This window comes from Drosophila sulfurigaster, chromosome 3, assembly GCF_023558435.1.
Source record: "Drosophila sulfurigaster albostrigata strain 15112-1811.04 chromosome 3, ASM2355843v2, whole genome shotgun sequence".
NCBI lineage: Eukaryota > Metazoa > Arthropoda > Insecta > Diptera > Drosophilidae > Drosophila > Drosophila sulfurigaster.
In genome coordinates, this window is record NC_084883.1 from 22,532,927 (window position 1) to 22,553,845 (window position 20,919).

At 38.6% G+C, this 20,919-nt stretch overlaps 2 protein-coding genes across 3 annotated transcripts in view; both read left to right on the plus strand.

Moving 5' to 3' along the window:
- The window catches only part of LOC133840663 (uncharacterized), a 27,073-nt gene extending 22,168 nt beyond the window's left edge, over positions 1-4,905 (plus strand). Inside the window, exons 2-4 of one of the 2 annotated variants that reach the window (XM_062272614.1) lie at positions 4,233-4,393; positions 4,453-4,626; positions 4,688-4,905. In XM_062272614.1, the coding sequence (XP_062128598.1) occupies positions 4,233-4,393; positions 4,453-4,626; positions 4,688-4,837 (485 nt within the window). In that variant the 3' untranslated portion in view covers positions 4,838-4,905. The remainder of the gene's footprint in view (positions 1-4,232; positions 4,394-4,452; positions 4,627-4,687) is intronic. The other variant, XM_062272615.1, reaches the window with a different exon arrangement.
- Positions 4,906-5,066: 161 nt separating this feature from the next.
- On the plus strand, positions 5,067-9,552 carry LOC133846087 (uncharacterized). The gene is made up of 5 exons (XM_062280835.1): positions 5,067-5,400; positions 5,460-5,630; positions 5,693-5,830; positions 9,176-9,346; positions 9,403-9,552. Exons 1-5 carry the CDS (start codon positions 5,179-5,181, stop codon positions 9,550-9,552), a joined length of 852 nt encoding a protein of 283 aa, XP_062136819.1. The 5' UTR covers positions 5,067-5,178.
- The last annotated feature ends 11,367 nt before the right edge of the window (positions 9,553-20,919 follow it).

Below are 20,919 nucleotides of genomic sequence, written 5' to 3' on the forward strand. Positions count from 1 at the left end.
GCAAACTTGCCAAAGAGCGGTCACATTTTTGCCATCCAGCAGTGGAAATGATTCACAAATTGTTTGCCAAACTGTAATGAGAGTAAAATGCCAAAAAGCAAATAAATTAGTATGCGTTGTTCAAAGTTAAATATTTGTAGAGCGGGCGAACAAATTAACCAAAAATGTGCAACTAATTGTGGAAAACAGAGAACAGTCAGGAACATAAACAAAGCGAGTGCGAAAGTATTTTAATTACCAGCATTGCACTGTCAAATACAAGCCACGCCTCTTGCCCACGCCCATAGCCGAAAAAGTGCGTCAAAACTTTATTTGACAGTTCCAGCTGAACAATTCATGAAGTGAAATGAAAGCGCAGAACGAAACAATTTTGATTAAAACTGCGACACACAGTTGGCAGTTGGCAGTTGAATGTTGGTTGTTGCCTGTTTACTTCTGGCTGCTGGCTGTTGGAAATGTCAGCCAAATGTAGTTGGCAGTTAGCTAGCGGGGGGTGGGTGACAGGCGTTTGCTACGTGCAGAATCTCTGACAATTGCCATTTGTGCTAAGTACAGACTGGGGAAGGGCAACAGGTAAAAGTCAACGTCACATACAAAAAAAAATAAAAAAAACGAAAACGAAAACAACAAAACACGTAAAACAACTGAAAAAAAACATTCGTAGGACAACGACAAAACGACATTGCCAACGAGTGTCCCCCGCGATGCCGCTGCAAAGGTCGTAAAAGTTGAGATTTTAACGTGCGCTCTACACGTGTACGCTGCAGTACTAGGAGTGGAGAGTAGCAAGTGGAGTAGTGAGAGTGAGAGTGTAAGTGCCAGTGTGAGTGAGCGAGAGTGAGAGTGAGAGAGTTGGTGCCAGGAGTCAGCAGTCAGCAGAGCAGCGCACTTTGGCGCAGCTGACGCAGACTAAAGCAGCGCTAGCAACGCTATCGCTACCAAGATGGCGTCATAAAGCACTAAAAAGTATTAAAACAATTTACACTTTGTAAAAGTAGCAGCAGCAGCAACTACAGCAACAACTGTTGTGTGGCTTGTTGCCTGCACGTGTCCAAGCTGAAAGGTAGACAGGGATAAAGCTAGTGCGCGTACACTGTGGGATAACTGCCTCGTTCTCTCACTCTTGACATGTTATTAACTTTTCCATCTGCACACAACATGGCGCCTGATCCCCCACTACGTATGTATGTATGTATGTTATGTACATCTCTCTACCAAGTCTGTGACTGTCATAATCATAATCTTGCTCGCATCTCAGGGAAACAACACAATATCGAGCCTGGGCGTTGACAATCGCGTTAACGTAATTCTTTTCGTTAAATTCAAATAGCATTTGACGCTTATTTGCATAAACAACGTGAAAGTCGTAAAGTGAAAAATTGCATAAAATATAATAAGAATGGGGAATTGAAGTGCTAACAGCAGGCGGAGCGGAGCAATGCCTCAAAACGATGCAATTGTTGTGTAGAGAAAGTACGCACAGTGGACTACATTCCATTTGAATATCAGATATGGAAATTAGTTTCGAAAGTATTTATGGAACAAAAGATAAAAGTCAGGAGAAAAAGGATTTCAATGCGAAAAACAAAACGTATTGTTTATTTACTATAAATCTAGTTCAGAGCAAACATTTACTCCACTGTGCCTCATATTGCCAGTCATTCGTTGGCAATGAGGCCACCGTTACATCCGTTCATCCGTTCCATATGAAAGGCGCACAGTGTGCGTATAGAGCCAGAGCCAAGCCCTATGGCAATCCCCTAGTATACCCCATGCATACATATTGTGTTCAGGGAAGCTGCTCTTAAGACAATAAGCACACAGTGTAAATTCTGGAGTTGTGGCAAAAAGCAGCGGGAGCCGAAACAATCGCATCCAAACGCAAAAGCTCTTGTCTCCAGTTTTCAGTTTGCAGCTTCCAGCTTCCAGCTTCCTGCGTAGGCGGCGGCAATGTTGCCCTAATGATGACGTCGCTGCTTGAAAACTGTTTGCTTGCTGGGGAAATGTGGCAAAAGTCTCAAGTGCCGACAAGAAGAAGAAGAAGAAGCAGTTGAAGCCCCATAATATTTATGAAAAATATTCGTTTTTTGTATACGAAATGTGATGACAAAACAACCAGGCGCAATCATTGCGTTGATTTGCAAAATGGCGCTGATGACAGTCGTTGAGGAAAAGTTGCAAGAATCGTTTGGGGTAACGGATGGGGACGAAAATGGGGGAGTCGCCTGCTGCCTACTGCGTGGGTCTACTGATTTTTAATTAAAAAACCAACAAGAAGCAGCAGCAACAGAAGTAAAAAAGAAAAAAAAAAAAAAAAAAAAGAGGAATACAGAACAGTACAGAACTCAAAGTGCGCGTCACAAGGTTTCCTTTTGTTAATCGACTTGATTGTAAATATTTTCTTGCCACCACCCAGTCCCGCCCCCTCTGGCCGCAACGTGTCTGTTTGTCATGGTGCGACGACTGTTGCTGCTGTTGCTGCGCTTCTAACGGCACATTCACCCAGCCCCAGTGACAGGCAAGAGTTCTCCCCATGCACCAGTTCCATGCCGCACCTGTCTCTTCCCAGCTTCCTCCCCTCGCGAGTGTGTCGCAACATTTGCCTTTGTTATTTATGGCAGCATTGTTCGTGTTCCCCATGTTGTTGCTACTGCTGCTGCTGCTGCTGTTGCCTGTGATGGTGTTGGGTGTTGGTGTTGATGTCAGTGTTGCCATCGTCCCTGCTGATGCGTTGCGCGTTTTTTCACGCGCCAAACATCAGCTCGAGGGAGGCGAGACTTGGGGGGCAGAAGGACAGGTGGGCGGTGTCAGGTTTGTTTTTGTCATTGCGTTTCTGTTTTTTTAATTTCGACTTTGACACAGCAACAACAATAATACCACAACGTCTGTCAGCAGCAGATGGGCAAATGTTTTGCTAACAACTTGTATTTGTCTGCTTCAAAGTTGCAAGGGAAGTAGTATTAATTTACTCATGATGATTATTAATCTCAAAAATGAAATCTAAAGTTCCTTAGTTCATAGATGCTTTTAAAGTTTAGTAAAATGTGTAGTTGTTTTTGACAATAATTTTCAACAATGTGCAAATCGCGTCGAGTAAGTTAAAATCGGCTAAAATGGCAACACAATAACGATAGTAACGTCACTTGATTGCAGATTTTGAACAGATTGCATTAATCTGTTTTAAAATAATATAATGCGAGTCTATTGATTTTTAATTGTTGCTTATAATATTGTTATACCCACTACCCATAGGGTAGAAGGGTATTATAACTTTGTGCCGACAGGAAATGTATGTAACAGGTAGAAGGAGGCATCTCCGACCCTATAAAGTATATATATTCTTCACCAGCGTCAACAGCCGAAACGATCTAGCCTGTCCGTCTGTGTGTCTGTCCGTCTGTCCGTATGAACACCTAGATCTCAGAGACTATAAGAAATAGAGCTATGATTTTTTTCGACAGCATTTGTTATATTTGCACGCAGATCAAGTTTGTTTCAAATTTTTGCCACGCCCACTTCCGCCCCCGCAAATCAAAAAAATCGAATAACAAGTGTAATTTTAAAGTTAGAGCTACGAATTTTGGTATATACAATAACTACTGTAGTAGTTTTGATTCTTTTGGTTGCGATCAGATAAAAATTGTCGAAGTTATTAAAGAAATACTTTTGTATGGGCAAAAACGCCTACTTACTAGGGGTCTGAGTTGCTTTGGCCGACAATCTGGTACATTGTGCCGTTTATAGTATATTTTGAATGGTGTACTATATCGATATACCAAACATACCATTTGGTATATTTTTAGTTTGTTTTAGTATTTTCGGTATATTTTGAAAATGATATCGCAATATTTTGCCTTTATTAAAAATGGGTAGCGGGTATCTCACAGTCGAGCACACTCGACTGTAACTTTCTTACTTGTTTTGACAATAATTTTCAACAATGTGCAAATCGCGTCGAATAAGTTAGAATCGGCTAAAATGGCAACACAATAACGATATGATAACGTCACTTGATTGCAGATTTTGAAAAGATTGCATTAATCTGTTTTAAAATAATATAATGCGAGTCTATTGATTTTTAATTGTTGCTTATAATATTGTTTTTATATTATACCAACTGCAATCTAATACTACCGTTCATGTCACGTCCATACATTCAAGCAGAAAGTTCACTTTCCCGAGAGAAATGAAACTTATAGTATATACAAGTTTTTATTTGTCTATCCTCACAGTGACAAGTGGAAATATTCTAAGGGTAACTGGATTTAAGTGTCGAGTTGTCGATCCATCATTTTGTTATTATGAACGTTGTGATATAAAAGCAATAAATCGTAATGTTAAAGATTTTAACGTGGTGGTAAGATTACTTCAGAAACCAGTTAATAATGTTACGGTAAGTGCGATTCGAGTTCTCATTATCAATCCTAATGATATTTGCCCTTTGAATTGCAGGTTCGTCTAGAAATAGTGCGACGTCTTGCAGCCTCCACTCAGCCAATTTATCAGTTCGAAATTGATGGATGCCAATTTATGGTGAGCAAACGGCGCAATCCTTTTGCCAAAGCGATCTACAAGTACTTACGCATCGAATCGTTCTCCAATTTGAATCATTCTTGTCCCTTTGATGTGAGTTTTACAAATAATGACTACAATAACAATATAATCAAGTTGTTCTCTTCCTTTTCAGCATGACATCATAATAAGTCATCTGGAGTTACAGAAGGAGTTAGGTGCGGGAATCATGATTGGAAAGGGTGATTATGTTATCAATGCAAATTGGTTGGCCTACAATGTCCTCCGCTTTATTACAACTGCTACTCTTGAAGTTACTGATTAAAAATCCCAATAAACATTTTTTAATTCAAACGAAATAATACAGAAAATAAATTCGAATAAATTCAAACATAGTATTAACACACATTATGATTACCAAAATCACATCGAGAAGCAGCGGACAAAAATTAAAAATCGCTACACATTCACTCAAATGTCAGAATAATCTACATATAGTATATGAGTAAATTACATTTTATATTAACAATTTGAGTTGATATCTATGTCGATTTACATTTCTGATAATTAAAAGCCAAATGAATTTTTAATAACTTCAACTATTTAATGTACTTCTGCCTTAGTTTCATTTAAACAGTTCAACAGTTAGCTTTGTTCTCTCGCAAAATGAGACTAAAATCATATATAGGAATACTCCTTTCTATACTCCTTATAGATACGATTACTCGTACTTTGGGAAAACTGGTCAGGATTACCGGACTTAGTTGTCAAGCTGTTGATCCAACGTTTTGTCGTTATGAAAATTGTATTCTGAAAGCAAAAAGTCGTGACTTTAAGGAACTTAGCATGGTGGTCAGATTGCTTCAGATTCCTGTGGATAATATAACGGTAACTAGAATAGAATTTCACATATCAGAGTATTAATTTATATCTGCTTCGTATTGTAGCTACGTGTTGAATTCTTTCGACGTAGCTACACATCACAACCAATACTTCAATTCGAAATCGATGGATGTCAATACTGGAGAAACAAACGTCGTAATCCCATTGCAAAAACGCTCTACATGTTATTTCACTTGGAGAAGTTTACTAATATAAATCATTCCTGCCCCTACAATGTAAGTCATTCTAATCCTTTAAAGATTATTTAATTGAATGTGATTTTCTTTAAACCTTTCAGCACGATATCATTGTAGATCGAATGCAAATCAATAGGAATTTAAATATGCCTTTGCCACTCGCTAGGGACGATTACACCATATTAGCTTATTGGTCGGCTTTCAAAGTTCTACGCAGTATTCTTTCTATTACTATGCAAGTGGTTGACTAAGATGAAGTTAAAATTTTCTAAAATGACATTCTGCATTTTATTGAGTACGCATGAATAAATAAAAAGAGTAGCATTAATTGCTTATGTAAATTAAATGCAATTAACAATAAGTTATTGATGTACGAATATTTTCAATAGGTTTGAAGTTTAGCAAATTGAATTATTGTATTGCAAAAGTCACTCTATTACTATTTTTGTAGTTTATAAAGTAGGTATATTCTATAAATAACACCGCACTGTTAAAAAAAGGATTACTACTTTTGATAACAAAAGATGGAATTATATCTATTATAAAAACCATTTATTATATTGCAAAAGTCACTGAATTACTAAAGTTGAAAGGATGTGATGTGATGATAAACAATACTCACAACGAAACTGGTTTTAACTGCACTGCCTGCTGCACAAATATCGTTTTAATTGTTTTGAACTTAATACGAATCAATTATTTGATAGAGAAAACATTTTTCATTATTTGAATAATAGACTTGCTATCGACTAAAAATAATTAATCATTCACCAAATATTTTTCGACTAATTTTTTAGTTTGATTCAAACAGCTGAGCAGAGAGCTTTGTTTTCTCCAAAAATGCGCTTGATTTCTTATATTGGATTTGTTATTTTTATACTACTGATTGATATGGTTGAACATACTTGGGGTGGCACGCTTATAAAGGCCGCTGGCATCAGCTGTAATGCTGTAGACTCATCATTTTGCAGATTTGATAAGTGTGTGCTGAATACCAAAAATCGAGATCGTCGAGAACTTAGCTTGGTGGTCAAATTACTAAAGATACCGATTGATAACATAACGGTAGGTAACTCCCAAATACTGAAAGTCAAATTTTGCCCACTTTCTATTAAAGATACGTGCTGAAATCAAGCGTCGTGGACATAATGCGCAAACAATATACCGCTTTGAAATGGATGGATGCCAATTTTGGATAACCAAGCGTCAAAATCCTTTCGCAAAAGCTCTTTATACTTTCTTTCGCGTTGATACCTATACCAATATGAATCATTCCTGCCCCTACGATGTAAGTATATGTTTTTAAGCATTCCACTGATCAACGTATTTTATGGCATTTCAGCATGATCTGATTTTTGATAGAATGCCATTAATTGGGTATTTTAATATGCCTTTGCCACTTCCGAAGGACGAATACGTTTTAGTCTCTTACTGGTTGGCCTACAATATTCTTCGGGGTATTGTGTCTATTGGAATGCAAATCGTTGATTAACATCAACTGTATTTACTAAATAATTCTATAAACAACATTGTGTATTTTATATAAATTAAATACAAAAATACAAGAACTATGGCAATGAATAATTTGAGTAGTTTACATAAAATGATTTAGATATATTTTTTTAAAGGTATAATTTGTTTTTTTACAAAACACTTTCCAAAAGTGTCCAATTAAGTATGCCGATAGGCTCATAAAATTTTGTTTTTAATTTCCATGTTCCAATCATTACACTTGAAAAATATTGATTCTTATTGTTTATTGCAGTATTTAAAATAATAAGCACATATTTATAGCTTTCATGACATTCAAAATGGTTGCCATTGTCAAAAAAGTTATTTAAACTGATTTAGTTTGTTATAAATACTGAATCAGCGAGCTCTATTTTTTTAACAATGCAAAAAATCGGAAATTTACGTCTTGGAGCTCTTCTAATTATAATCCTGATTAATTCGTTTACCTGGGGAACTATTGTAAGATTAAGTGCAATTAAGTGTCACTCTGAAGATCTAAAGTTTTGTGTCGTCGACAAATGTGAAATGAGAACTTTAAGTCGACACACTAAAGAAGTCCATGCTGTGGTCAAACTGCTCAAAATACCAGTTACCAATGCTTCGGTATGTGAATAGTAAATATCAGTCAGTAAAGTAACTTACAAACTTTGCTCTGTAGATTCGAGCAGAGCTTCGGCGTGGCAGCCTATCATTGTACAATTTCGAATTTGATGGCTGTCAATATTGGTCAAACAAACGACGCAATCCATTTGTTACTGCAATCTACAAGTTGTTCAACTTGTATCGCTACACCAATGTGAATCATTCGTGTCCCTATTCTGTAAGCTTCTACTACTTTAAGCTGAAGAGACAAATTCTATTAAATTACTTTCTACCTTTTCAGCACGACATTATTTTAAATCATATGCCTTTTGATACGAATTTAAATACACAAGTTCCACTAGGCAATGGAAATTATGACGTGGTTATGTATTGGTTCGCCTACAAGGTACTTCGCGCAACTGTAATTGTTTCAATGGAAGTTGTTAATTAAAGCTTCATATAAAAGTCGACAAAATTAATAAAAAAAAATCTGCAGCTAATATTTGTATATGCATTATTATGCCCGATAACGATGGGGAAAAAGGGTAATGTATGTACCAGTCGGAAGGATTTATAATTTCTGATTAAAAAAATATTTGTATATCACAAAAAACGGCTGCTTTAGTCGGGTCTAAATGGCTTTGGTTGCCAGTCTGGTATATTTTTAACCCTATGGTATATTTGCAATGTAGTAGTATATCGATAAACCAAATTTACCTTTTGTCATATTTAAGTATTTTTTGGAATATTAATTTGTTATATTTTAACAATAATTTCACACGTTTTTGCTTATATTCAAATTGCGTATCGGGTATTTCATAGTCGAGCACAATTGATAAATAAATTATCAACTAAGCGAACAATGATAAAAGCTTATCATTAATTCAGAATTATGAATATACAAAACTAAGATAACTTTAATAGTAATAGGCTAACTTTAGGTTATCCAAAACCAACACATTCAGTGTGAATTACATTTTATTTAAATCTTTACATTTCCCAGATACGTGAACTGTGCTGATGGCTTACAAATTTTGTATTAATTGAAGTAATCTAAACTGACCAACAAAGTCAAAAGCTTAGCATTGATGATTACCTATTAATTGGAATTTCAGTAATTGTAATTTATTGCTGCCTAGTCAGCCATATAATTCAAAAACAAAGCTGAACATAATTCAGCATATTGAAGTTGTAGTTCAAAAAAGTAAGTTCAGTTTTCTGGAAATGCGACTGAAATTATTTATGGTAGTTGTCTTGATTGGCATCCTTCCAAATAACACAACACTGTGCACATTGGTGAAAATTACCGGTCTTCGGTGTATCGCTGTGGATCCAGTGTATATAAAATTTGAAAACTGTGTCTTGAAACCAAAGAGTCGCGACGTTAAGGAACTCAACATGATAGTCAGATTATATAAGCTTCCCATTACGAATGTGACGGTAAGTTTGAGAAGCCTGTCCGAATAAATAATCTCTGAAGTCAATTGCAGATTAACGTTGAAATCTTTCGACGTAGTTACAGCACACAGATTCTATTTCAAACAGTTGTCGATGGATGCAAGTTTTTGACTAATAAGCGACGCAATCCAATTGCAAGTGCAATCTACAGATTCTTTCGCATGGATGAATTCACTAATATGAATCATTCGTGTCCATACAATGTGAGTTTTTGTAAACATTTAACTGATTTATTATAAATATTTTTATTAATTTGCAGCATGATCTTGTTGTTGATCATTTGCCGTTTGATAAGAGCTTGAATCTTCGACTTCCTATTGGAAAAGGCGAATACGTTCTTAAAATGCATTGGAAAACTTATAATGTTCTGCGTTCAATTATCGATGTTAATATTCAAATTACAGATTAATATTAGAATGTAATAACAGACTATTCATAAATTATTATTTTTATGTGGTAAATAATTAAGAGCGTATGCATTAATTACCTCGTTTTTTAGTGGTAATTAATGTAAAATTCAGAATCAATGGAGTGAAAAATTGAGCATTATAATTAGGACTTTTCTCATTTTAAATAAATGACAGCAACATATTTTATTTACATAAACTAATGATGAATATTGAACAGTTTTTTGTAAGTAATGTTTACTTATTTAGCAGCAACTTGTTGACACGTAGTTAACTACGTATTTTTTGTGTGACAGGTGAAAGCAAAAGCCAACGAACGCATCAAGTGCCACAAGCTCTTGTGTACACAATTAAATGATGTGTTGCATGCCCCAGTCTCCACACTTTGAAATGCTGCCCGGCTGGTTCAATAAACAGTTAAACAGGCAACACCCTCAATGAGGCAAACGTTGACATAAAGGCAAACAAATGAAATGGACAAATGAATACGGTTAAGTCCAAAAGCAAACAGTTGCCGTTATTAGGACAAACAGGTTCAAAAGTGCAAGCATCCTCCACTTCCGCTCTCGAGAACGAGGACTCAGCCTTTTGTGAATATGAAGAGTTATGAATATTGAATGCAGCCAAAGAACTGAATGTGCCTAGGCTAATAAATGTCTGTGCCTGTGTTTTGTGTCCTTCCTCTGTAAATAATTAAATTGTTAATTATCTCAAACCCCAACACATACAGCAACAACGTATATGAGGAGAGAAAGCGAGTCGTAAACTCTTGTAATATTTAGCTTGAAGGCGGCACATGATTAGCCACATTAAACTTCATTTGCACTTTCAGCTTTTACCTGCAGTTTGGGCCGAAAAATCTCAGCTGACATTGCGATTTAATTAATTTTAATAATTTATACCTTGCAAATTTCCCACACATGGCAAAGTTGTTCAACTTGTTGTGTGTTCAAAGCAAGTTGAAAGTTGAAATAATGTTTTTTGTCTGTGGTGTCAGCGCGTTAATGAGCAAATTAGTATTCATTATTAGGTGTCGCCTCCAGGCGATAAGCTATGCTAGAGCAGCCTTGTGGTTTTTCTCAGCATTTGCATAATGCCACTGCTTATCGGTGACGCCACTCAGCATAGAGAGTGAAGTGCGGTGAGCGGTGGGCGTGACAGTGGCTCATTTCACGTTTGCTGCCAAGCAGAGTGAGCAAATTAAAATAAATGTGCTTGCAATATTGTTATTTTAATGCTCGTAGTTGTAGTTGTTAAGTGTTAATGATACATGGCCAAGTTGCGTGCCACAATTGTCTAAGGGCACATCAAACTCTTCCCCAAAGGCATCACACAAAAATTCGACTGAATCCTAAGCTGGATATCAACATTGATGGATAGTTACAGCCTGTGAAATTGGATGCCAACACAAATTAAGCATTCGTATCACATGACACCTTCCTCGACTCATTAAAAGGCCTGGGCCAATTAGTTGGCGTTGAACCTTGGACAATCTTTTGTCTCGGCAAATACTTAGCTAACTTGATTGACAGAGAGTACCACTTGGACTTGTGAAGTTCATTATGTTATGCTCACCTCGCTGGCGGGTTGTTGACTCCTAATCCAATTAGAAATTTACTACTGGAGCACGTACTCGAAGAGTTTTGCAAAGTCTTGGACTTGGCTCGTTAAGCAATTTACAATCTTACTTTACGACCCCCACCGCAGTCAGTAAAACTTTGGGGGCAGTTTCGAGACGTATTTGATGGGTCGTCGGAAACAGTACAAATTCAATTTGTTAACATTTCAATTTTCACCTTCGTTATTCAATTATGCATAAATGCAGACACACGCGACTCACACTTTGCTTTAGTTGACAAGCAACGACGATGACGCGACGTCATTAGAAAATTACCAGGCGTAATGATATGCGATGCTTGAATTTTAACTTGCAACTTCAACCCTTTATTTCAGAGTCGCTGAACTTGAAAAATCAGCACAAAGGCGCAAAACTCAAATTATGCATCGAAGCGGAAATTTGTCGCGTCCTGTTGCAAAAGTGCAAACAATTTTGATTTGAAGGCTCGACCAAAAAAACGCACGCGAACTCAGAGCGAACAAGCGAAAGAAGCAATAGCGATAGCGTTGACGTTAACGTTAACGAGAACGCCCCGTTGTTTTTCGTTATAAAATCCCGCTTGCACGTTGTGTTGTGCCGCGTTTGCAAACCGCAACTGATTCGCCAGACCCAAAAGCATGACACAAGGACACGCTGTCTGGCAGGGCCAACTTGCCTGGAGACGCCAAGTCTGCCATCGAACAAGTGTCTATGGATGTGTGTGTTTATGTGTGAGTGTGTGTCTGTGTGCATTACTTTGTAACTCGTGGCGTGGGTGGTTGGGCTCATTGTTTTGGTTTGCCTTTCAACCGGCTTCGAACCAAATCATGTTGCATACGCACAGGCGCAGAGTAAAACATGCTCTTCACTCGCATTTCGTGCGCTAGCTTAAGAGCGTGTATATCAGAACGTTTCTCTTTCGTTTTTATTTTGCTTTTCAAGTGACGTGATAATTGTTGTCATTGCCTTTAGTTATTAAAATATTAATGAATCCTTTGTTAGTTAAGACTACATTTATTTAACGACTTTTGAACAGAATAAATGTAAAATAAATAAATGAATTAATAATAAATTTTAGATTTCAAAATAATAATAAGTTAAATTGAATTAAATTAATGTTAACATAAATGACTCGTCGACTTATTTTGACAGTGTTGACAGTATTGACTTGTAGCGATAAAAAGGCAAATAAATAGAAAATAGAAATATAATTAATTAATAATTGAATAAAAATCGAAAATTGAATAAATGATGAAATTACAACCACGTGCACATTTATTTATAGTAATTAAGCACGAATGTCGGTTTATATTTAAAAATTCATATATGCAATACAAGAAAAATGATGTTTGTAATCATGTGGTTACAAAAAATATTTTAATAAATAAAAAAACGCAGCTTCATATCGAATTTATTCAATTAAATTAATTGATAAAAAACTTTTACGTACAGAGTTCATTCAATCGTATAGTAATGTTTTTATAATGTTGAGTATTTCATTCTTCAAAAAAAGTTATTTATTAAAAACACGCACAAGAAACTAATAGTCAAATAAAATGTGAAGCAATACAAATTTAATTTAATTTTTTACTTTCAATTCCATTCATAAATTTGTATTTGCGCAAAAATGCGGAGCAATTTCGAATTTAATTAATAACGCAATGGAATGCAATCAATCAAGTTGCACGCTCAAGGCACATCAGAGTTGGGTCAATAAAAGCTAATGAATGTAAATGCATGAAAATTAAAATCAATCAGTTTTAGTGTTAGTTAAACCCCGACAATAATGCAGCCACTTAAGCTATCAGCCAGGACAGGACAGCAGCGAAAGGAGCAGCAGCAATAACAACAATGTGAATAACAACTACCAGCACTAAGTACGAGCCATGGCCAGCCAAGTTGAAGGACAACATTTATGCCACCCTTGAGATTTGGCATTTACGAGAGGCGTCTCCATCGTCCTTGCGGCTACACCCAAACTCCATGAAAACAAGCAGCAACGATGACGATGATGATGATGAAGACGATGATGGTGGGGACAAGGCAAGGAGTGCGGCCAAGTGGGCAAGAAGTGGTTGTGGCTGCTGCGACTCTAGCCGGGAATGGGAGATGCCTTGTGGCCAGCACAGTTCAGTTTCGCGGTGACTTGGCAAAGAGCTTGAGCTCTCGGTCGTGTGCCCGAGAACTTTGCTTAAAGTTATTTGCAATTCTTATAAATGTGCATGCGTTACGCACCGTTGCCCAATTTGGGACGAGGGTAAGAAGATCTGCGAAATATGTTTGGGGGAGTCGAGGAGGCAGGAGGCCAATGAATAAAATGTGAGCATACTTAGTGACATTGGCTGATGACGTCGCGACGTCGACGACGTTGAGAGAAGGTGAAACATGGCATCGCATGGCACCCTCGAGGCAATTCAAGGTGCATTTTATTCTCCCCCATCACACATTTGATTTGAATGCTTTTTCTCTGACTTGGCAGCCTTTTTTTTCCTACTTCTATTTCTATTTTATTCTTCTTCTCCTTTGTGGGGTGACTCGAGGGGGTTGTTCTCAAAATCGAAAATCTGAATCTGAAATTGAAATTACTTTTGGCATTGGCGACTTTTATTGTCAGCTAAAAATGTCAATAACGCACTTTTATAACTCGGAAAGCTGCATTCCCCGCTGTGGACTCCAAATACTCAAATTAATGTGTGAAAAACGCACAGCAAAATGGCCGACTTCCTGTGCCGCGCCGTGTCTGTCATAAAAGCTGTCTACTATTAAATAGTAATAAAAGATTGCCAAGTTCCCATAACATCAACAACTGCAACAACAGGAACAAGAACAAGGGCTCAGTAGTCAACACTTTGTTCGCATGTGTCAGTCGCAATTTTACGAGCGAAATACTTTTGGCAAAAGTTTTTACGTTCGGGCTCGGTCGGCAACAAGCGGAAATGGCATTTTTACTGGCCATCTAAACAGTTCCTCAGCTACAGCTCCAAATGCCGCACAGATTGTGTCCAAGCTTCCAGCTGTGTGTATGTGTGTGTGTGTGTGTGGAGGGGAAAATTGAAAACTAGTGGCGAAAAGGGAAAAAGTTTTCCACTCATTGGGGTTGGAGCCATGTGGGCAGCATTTTCTGCTGCAATGGCACAAAAATTGATTTGTTGTCGATTTCAGTTTGGACACTGACCCTTCTCTCTGTGTGCTGCCCTCTTTCGATGTTACAGCTTCGTTTTCAATCTAATTTATGAGACTGCAAGTGCAAGTAAACATGTGCGACAAACGACCTTATGAAGCCAAAGTTTTTGGGCAAAGCTGTTAAATAAAAATACTTTTCTCATGGTTTATTGGAATTTGAGTTGGCATTGAGTCGACCTGCAGCTGGAGCTGGAGCTGTAGCTGCTGCAGGATGTTGGTTGCCCTGTCAGCAGCAGAAGCGCATGCCATTTGTCTTCTTTTGAATCATTTGAGTGCTGAAAACGTGTTGAGTGTTGTGAGTGTTCGGTGTAGTGCAGTACAGGGGCGAATCGAAGCGTTCACAGATTGAGATTGCAGATCGTCGTCAGTGATCGATTGGACAGCAGCAGCAGCAACAGCAGGGACACAAGAGTTATCTGAGCTCTCCACAACTTGCAGCTGGCAAAATAAAAAGTATAAAGTAAACGACACTCTGTCCGACTCGATGAACATTTGGACTAGAGATACTTATTTTTTGCCTACTCATTAAAGTGCCAAGGCAAAGGCAAAGAGGTAAAAGATATGCTAGATTTGCTAGACTTTTGTGGCATGCGAATTCCTGCTACGCCTTGTCTCATTAGCCAGAAAAACGAAATTACATATGGTTAACCCCCGTGGGGTATTCGCATTCATTCTCAGCTCTCATGACATTGCCCTTTTAACTCATTAACCATTTACCATTTACCACTTTGCCATTTGCCATTTCTCATTTACCAATTTTCCTAAGCATTTCCTTGGTTTGCCATTTGGCTTTGACTTTGGCTTTTCCATGTCTGCGTCCACCTACTTAATTATTTGAAGCATTCGCACAATTTTCACAAACATGTTCTTCTTATTCACTTAATTCACTTTTTGCTGTCAGTGTCTCTCGCTCTTGGCTTTTTGCTCTTGGCCAGTTGAGAACAGGTTGCTAAGGTGGTACACCCAATACACACACACACTCGCACACACACATACACACTCGTACACACACTTGCTCTCAGTCTAGATAGTAGCCGCACATTCCTTCGTTGGAAGCTTCACATTTATGCCAAAGTTAAGTGAACTTGAAGCCTTTAGCCAGTGTCTTCAGCTTCAGCTTCTGCTACTGACTTCGACTGCCCTTATCGCTCCCTCTCTCCCCCTCTCTCTCTTCGCCTTCCTTCCCGCTCTTGTCGCATAAGTTGTGAGTTTTTTAATTGCAGTCTAAATGGACTTCAATGAATGCAGCAGCAACTGGGCAAACTGGCAACTTGCAACTTGGCGACTGCAACCTGCAACCTGCGACTTGGCGGCAGTTTATCTTTTGATTGTTGCTGCTTCTTCAACTGCTGCTGCTACTTCTGTTCTGTTCTGTTCTGTTGCATTGGAAGCACTCGAAGTCCTCTCGAAAAGCGAAACAAAGTCACAAACGGAAGAACGATGACGCCTTTTTCAGTCAAAGATTTTAATTACTGCAAAAATGTTTTTTTCTCTCTCTCTCTCTTGTTTTTACAAAGTGCACTCTACGCTCCACTCAAAGCGCAACACTCGAGTGTTGCAGTTGCAGTTGCAGCCAGTTCTACAATATGCGTTTATTTAAAAGAAATTAAGAGTTTGCTGCTGCTGCCGCCGCTGAGCCTTCGTCATCGATGGGGCTTAATGCAACGATTGATATGGCACATTAAAATCGCCGGCAACTGGCATTCGTAAGGCCCCAAAGATTGATGATGCCGCACGGCAGTCGCTTCGCTTATCGGGCCAACGAGTTGCAACCGCAGTCAGCAGCCACCGCAGCAGCAGCAGCAACAGTTGGAGCAGCAGCTGCCCCAAAGTGCACGTACTTTGTCTAACTGCCAATGCAGCATCCAAGCATGCCATTGACCATTGGCAATGGCAATGCGATGGCCACATGCAGCGCACGGCCACAATTCGTAAATTTATTAAACGTCAACACGGCACTGAGCCAAATAAACTTGTCTCACGACAACTGCTTGCTGCTTGGATGCCCCGATGCAAGAGTCGCCCCAGCCACAGCCACAAGTCCAGGATCAGGTTCAGTTTCGAGCACGCAGCAAACGGTTAAAATTAATAAAGCATTTTTGCCTTGGCTTTATTCGTTTTGCTTTCGCCTGCTTACAAATGTTCTAGACAGCTCGCAGAGTGAGACAACAAGCAAAAGAGAAGAGATATGGGAGAGACGAGAGACGAATCAAAGATGCAGCCAATCTATGGCTCGTCTTACCATTTCTGTTGACCACTTTTGCCCAGAGTGCGCGCACAAACAGCATCAACTTGGCCAGAAAGTTGCCGTTCGTCGTTCGCTTCTCGCTGTTGCTGTTGCTGTTGCCGTTGTCATTTGCTATTGCCGTTCGTCGTTGTCCACTCTTCACTCCACTCTCTCGCCCCTCCTTGCAATTGCAGTCATGTGGGTTTTCTAACAGTGATATTTATCTGCGAGTGCAATTACCGTTGTATGGACTCGATTAGGGTCTGGTGGCATACTCATAACTTGGCAATAAGCTGCACTGCACTGCGCTGCGGTCGCAGCTTGATGCTTCAGCATCATCAGCCAAACCATTTGTAATGCATACATATTATGTATCTCTCTAGCTGCGACTGGTAAATTGAAAAAATCTTTGCCATTGCCACATATTTCCTGCACTTGAGGAAGTACTCGTATCTGTTGCCTTAAAAAGCGTCAGCAACATTGCAAAATCGAGTCTTACTTTCTTCAGGAGTATGTGAGATACATAAACGTTGTGGCATATAAGGTTAACACTAAAATGTGAACAATTTTTATAGCCATTTCGAGTTAAAGCAAACAGGACGGTATTATTCAGCAAGTTCATTGATTAGCAACTTTATATTGTTGTCAACTATTTAATTCTTCAGCCATTTTATCGGTCCTTGGATTTATATTTACATTGACAGTTAGGAATTTAACGCAGTAGTTGTAGCTCGTTCTTTTATTATTTTCCAAAACATAAATATATATGAACGTATTTTATTACGGCCATATCTTAATAAATTCTATACCACCACTTTTACGAATTTTATTTAGTGAAAGGAAATCTGTTATATAATTTTTTATTGTAGTTTTTTTTTGACACTATCTATAAGATTGGCGCCGAGTGCGATCATGTTCGCTTGAGCTAAAAATGCAACACGTATCTGAATGTAAATCTTAGCCAATGATTAGAAATTTAATAAAGCAACTACAACAAGCGCAACATAACATAATAAGTGGCAAGTAGAAGTAGACTAAGCAGAGGTAGAAGATGAAGGAGGGGGAAGAGAATAAGTAGAGAAGTAGCTGCACACATAAACGAAAACAGATCTTAACTTGTGGCCTGGGTTTTGTAATTGCCTCTGAGAGACGTTCGTTCGCTCATGTTGCTCCCCGTCTTGTTTATGCAGCTCGTTTTGTTAGTTGTTGTAATTAAAGTACGAAAATGGACGGTTTGCAACAAGATACAAGCTTGCACACACACACATACACGCAAAGAGAAATACATTGAAGCACGCGATTAAAAAGGAAAATTTTCTGCAGAAGCAGAAGAGTTGAAAGCGAAGCAACACACAGAGACTCCAAGGGAGTCCAGTTTGATGATCATGGTGATCAACTGCAACTGCAGCCACAACAAAAACATCTGCAACATCAGCAGCAACAACAACAGCAGCAACAACAAAGGCGTCTCGTAATTAGACTAAGAAGCAATTTACAATTTCAACTTTAATCTTGTTAGTTTAATACGCTTCGCAGTGAAGCTCGGCAGAAAGTGTGAGTGCAGCTGCGATTGCGTGTCCCGTGGAGGCCGCCATTAGAGGATGTGGGTGTGGCCGGGCCAAACACGGCCAGCGGCCACGCCCCGAACAAGCGCAGCCAGCTACAGATGAGGTCAGTCTGCGGTTATCCAGCAGAAGCAGCAAAAGCAGCAGCAGCCAAGGAGTAAGCACAACATTATAGTTACTCATTATTATACAAATTATTTAGTTGCTGATGAATTCGCTTGCGAAGGAGTTCATTCCTGTTATACCCTCTGCAGTTGCCTCACATTTACAGGGTATAAAATTGAGCTGTTGGTTTTGGCCTGTCAGACAGTCAATGACTGTGACTCTCTGTGACTTATGTGGCAAATTACAGCGCCTTGGCTTCCAAGAAATTGAAAAAAGCAAACCAAGCGCCAAATTATCTGCATTGTGTTTTATTGCCCAGCAAGCAACAATAACAACAACTCGAGCAACAACAACTCTTTCGCCTTGATGCGCAATGTGGCACGTCATGGACGCCTAATTGAATTTCACATGACGCAGTCTCTTGGTCCTTTGCACTAATCCTTGCCAGCTCTCCACAGTCGCTCTTTGTAAGTGATAGCTTTGTTTTGGCTTAAATATGGCTGCTGCCATTGAGAGCCCCGATTCGGAGTGGGAATTGCCAAAGGAGGAGTGGCAATTGGGAGTGGAGGAGAAGTTGCCTCAAGCTGGAGACGTCTACATAGACGGGCAACAATTAATTTCACACAGGCACTTGAACTTTTTGGCTGCACAAATCCCAGCCACTTGCATTGCTCCCTATCCTCCACTTCCCTTAACTCCTTCTGCTGAGCTCCACGTAAAGTTTTTGCCACACTGTGAGCGAGAGTGTGGAGGGGAAGAGAGTGGAAAGTCTTCCCAATGAGTGCGGCATAGTTTTGTGTGTTTTGTGGCTTGCGCCAGCTTTAGCCAAAACAATTTACAGGCTTCCCAACTTGCCTGTTTATTGTTTATGGCATCATTGTGCTCCATTGTTGCCCTTCCCTTCCCTCTTCTCTCTCCTCCTCTGCTGCTGTTGGTGTTCCTGTTGCCAAACTTAAATCCTTTTAGTACTTTGTTTATGAACTTGCGTATAAATTCAACAAAATTTTCCACTACAACTAAAGTTGTTGTGCTCATTTTTTTTGTTTTTGGTATTGCAGATAATCCCCTTATTGCCACTATATACACGTGATTTACGTACGTGTGTGCGTGTGTGTGAAATTGTGGCATGTTGTTGCATAAGTTAGTTGAGATTGGTGTACGAAAGTTTACGGCAAATATGCCATAATCCAGCTTCAGCCATTAAACAAGAATCGAAATTGGTCTAGAAATTCAGACGAAAATTTTAATAAATTGTAGATTTTATATACGAGAATTTAGCATTTAATAATTAATTTTGCATAGAAAACTGAAGGGCTATATTAAAACCAAGAATAATTTATTTAATCATGAAGAAATAATGTCAAAATATAATGAAGAAGATAGCAAAATAAAAATTGTAAAATAAATAATGAAAATGTTCTTAAAGATTTGAAAAATGCTAAATTTGAACCCAGAAGGAATCGCCTCATATAAAATGAAAAGGTTCTTAAATTTAGATTATTTAAAAAAAATATATAAGAAATTTGTTCTTATGGTCTGTCTTATATTTTGGTGCGTTACCTAACAAATTTATATATACTTCTAAAATGAATCTCTATATTTAGTTGAGGAATTTTTCATTTTGGAATTTTTGCATCAAGAATTTTTTCGATCGAATAGTTTTAAAACTTGCGATTTAAATTATAGTTTTTACAACGTCTTTTTTTCTTTTTGTCTGTGTCCTAAGAAAATATCTTATAACTATGACCCATTGTCTGTATGACTTAATTCATATTAATCGGAATGCCACCTATAGAGGATCAGGTAATTCTAGTTCTCTCACTGAGAGAAACTAAGAAACTGAGTTGCTGAGAGAATTGCAACTTCTTAGGAAGATCAACGCTGACAATTGAGGGTCACAGGTGTCTCAGGATTACTCTCAACATTTCAGCTGCAACTACAATTCTAGGGCTTCCTTTAGGTATGGAAGACGTAAAGACTTTTATGCGAATTGTTGGGCTTGTGGCAAAAGGTTTTGATGCGATTGGTTGTAGTAAAAAGGGTTGGCAGAAGTTCGCATGTTTGGCATTAGCATAAACTTGGAATCCATTTGCCTTTAAAAGAGGACATTAATCCGCGGCACAACATCGATGACTCGCCCAGCGACATTCAAAGGATGTCTGATCTGCAATGCGAGGAGAGGCGCGGTGAGGACTGTAAATTCAATCTAGTTGGTAATTTGATGGCTGCTACGCGTACGTGTATGAAGCTGACATGTGCCCAAGTTGTTGGCCATTGTCGCTCGTTACTTTCATTAAGCACCCGGCACTTGACAATGATGTATCCGAAGAGTATGTGAAAAATTGAAGATGCCTCGCAACCAGTCAAAGCAACAACAACAACAACAACAGCAGCAGCAACAAGATGTGATGAGACGGTCAGTTGGAACCGGCTCTGAATGAATGCCGCTTGTGAGAGACAAAAGGCAAACTTGCAACTTAAATTGGGCTCTCGGTTGGTCTTTTTTTGTTTTGTTTTTTGGTTTGTTGTTGTTCTTAGTTGCCGCTGCTGCTGCTGTTGTTTGTTTGCTTAAATGTTGCATTGTATGTTTGGGCTGAGGCTCTGGCAGCCGTTGACTGCATTTAGCGTTCATTTGATGAACAATTCAGTGCCATGGCTTCTTGCCATGCACTTGTTGTTGGCCAAGGCGTGG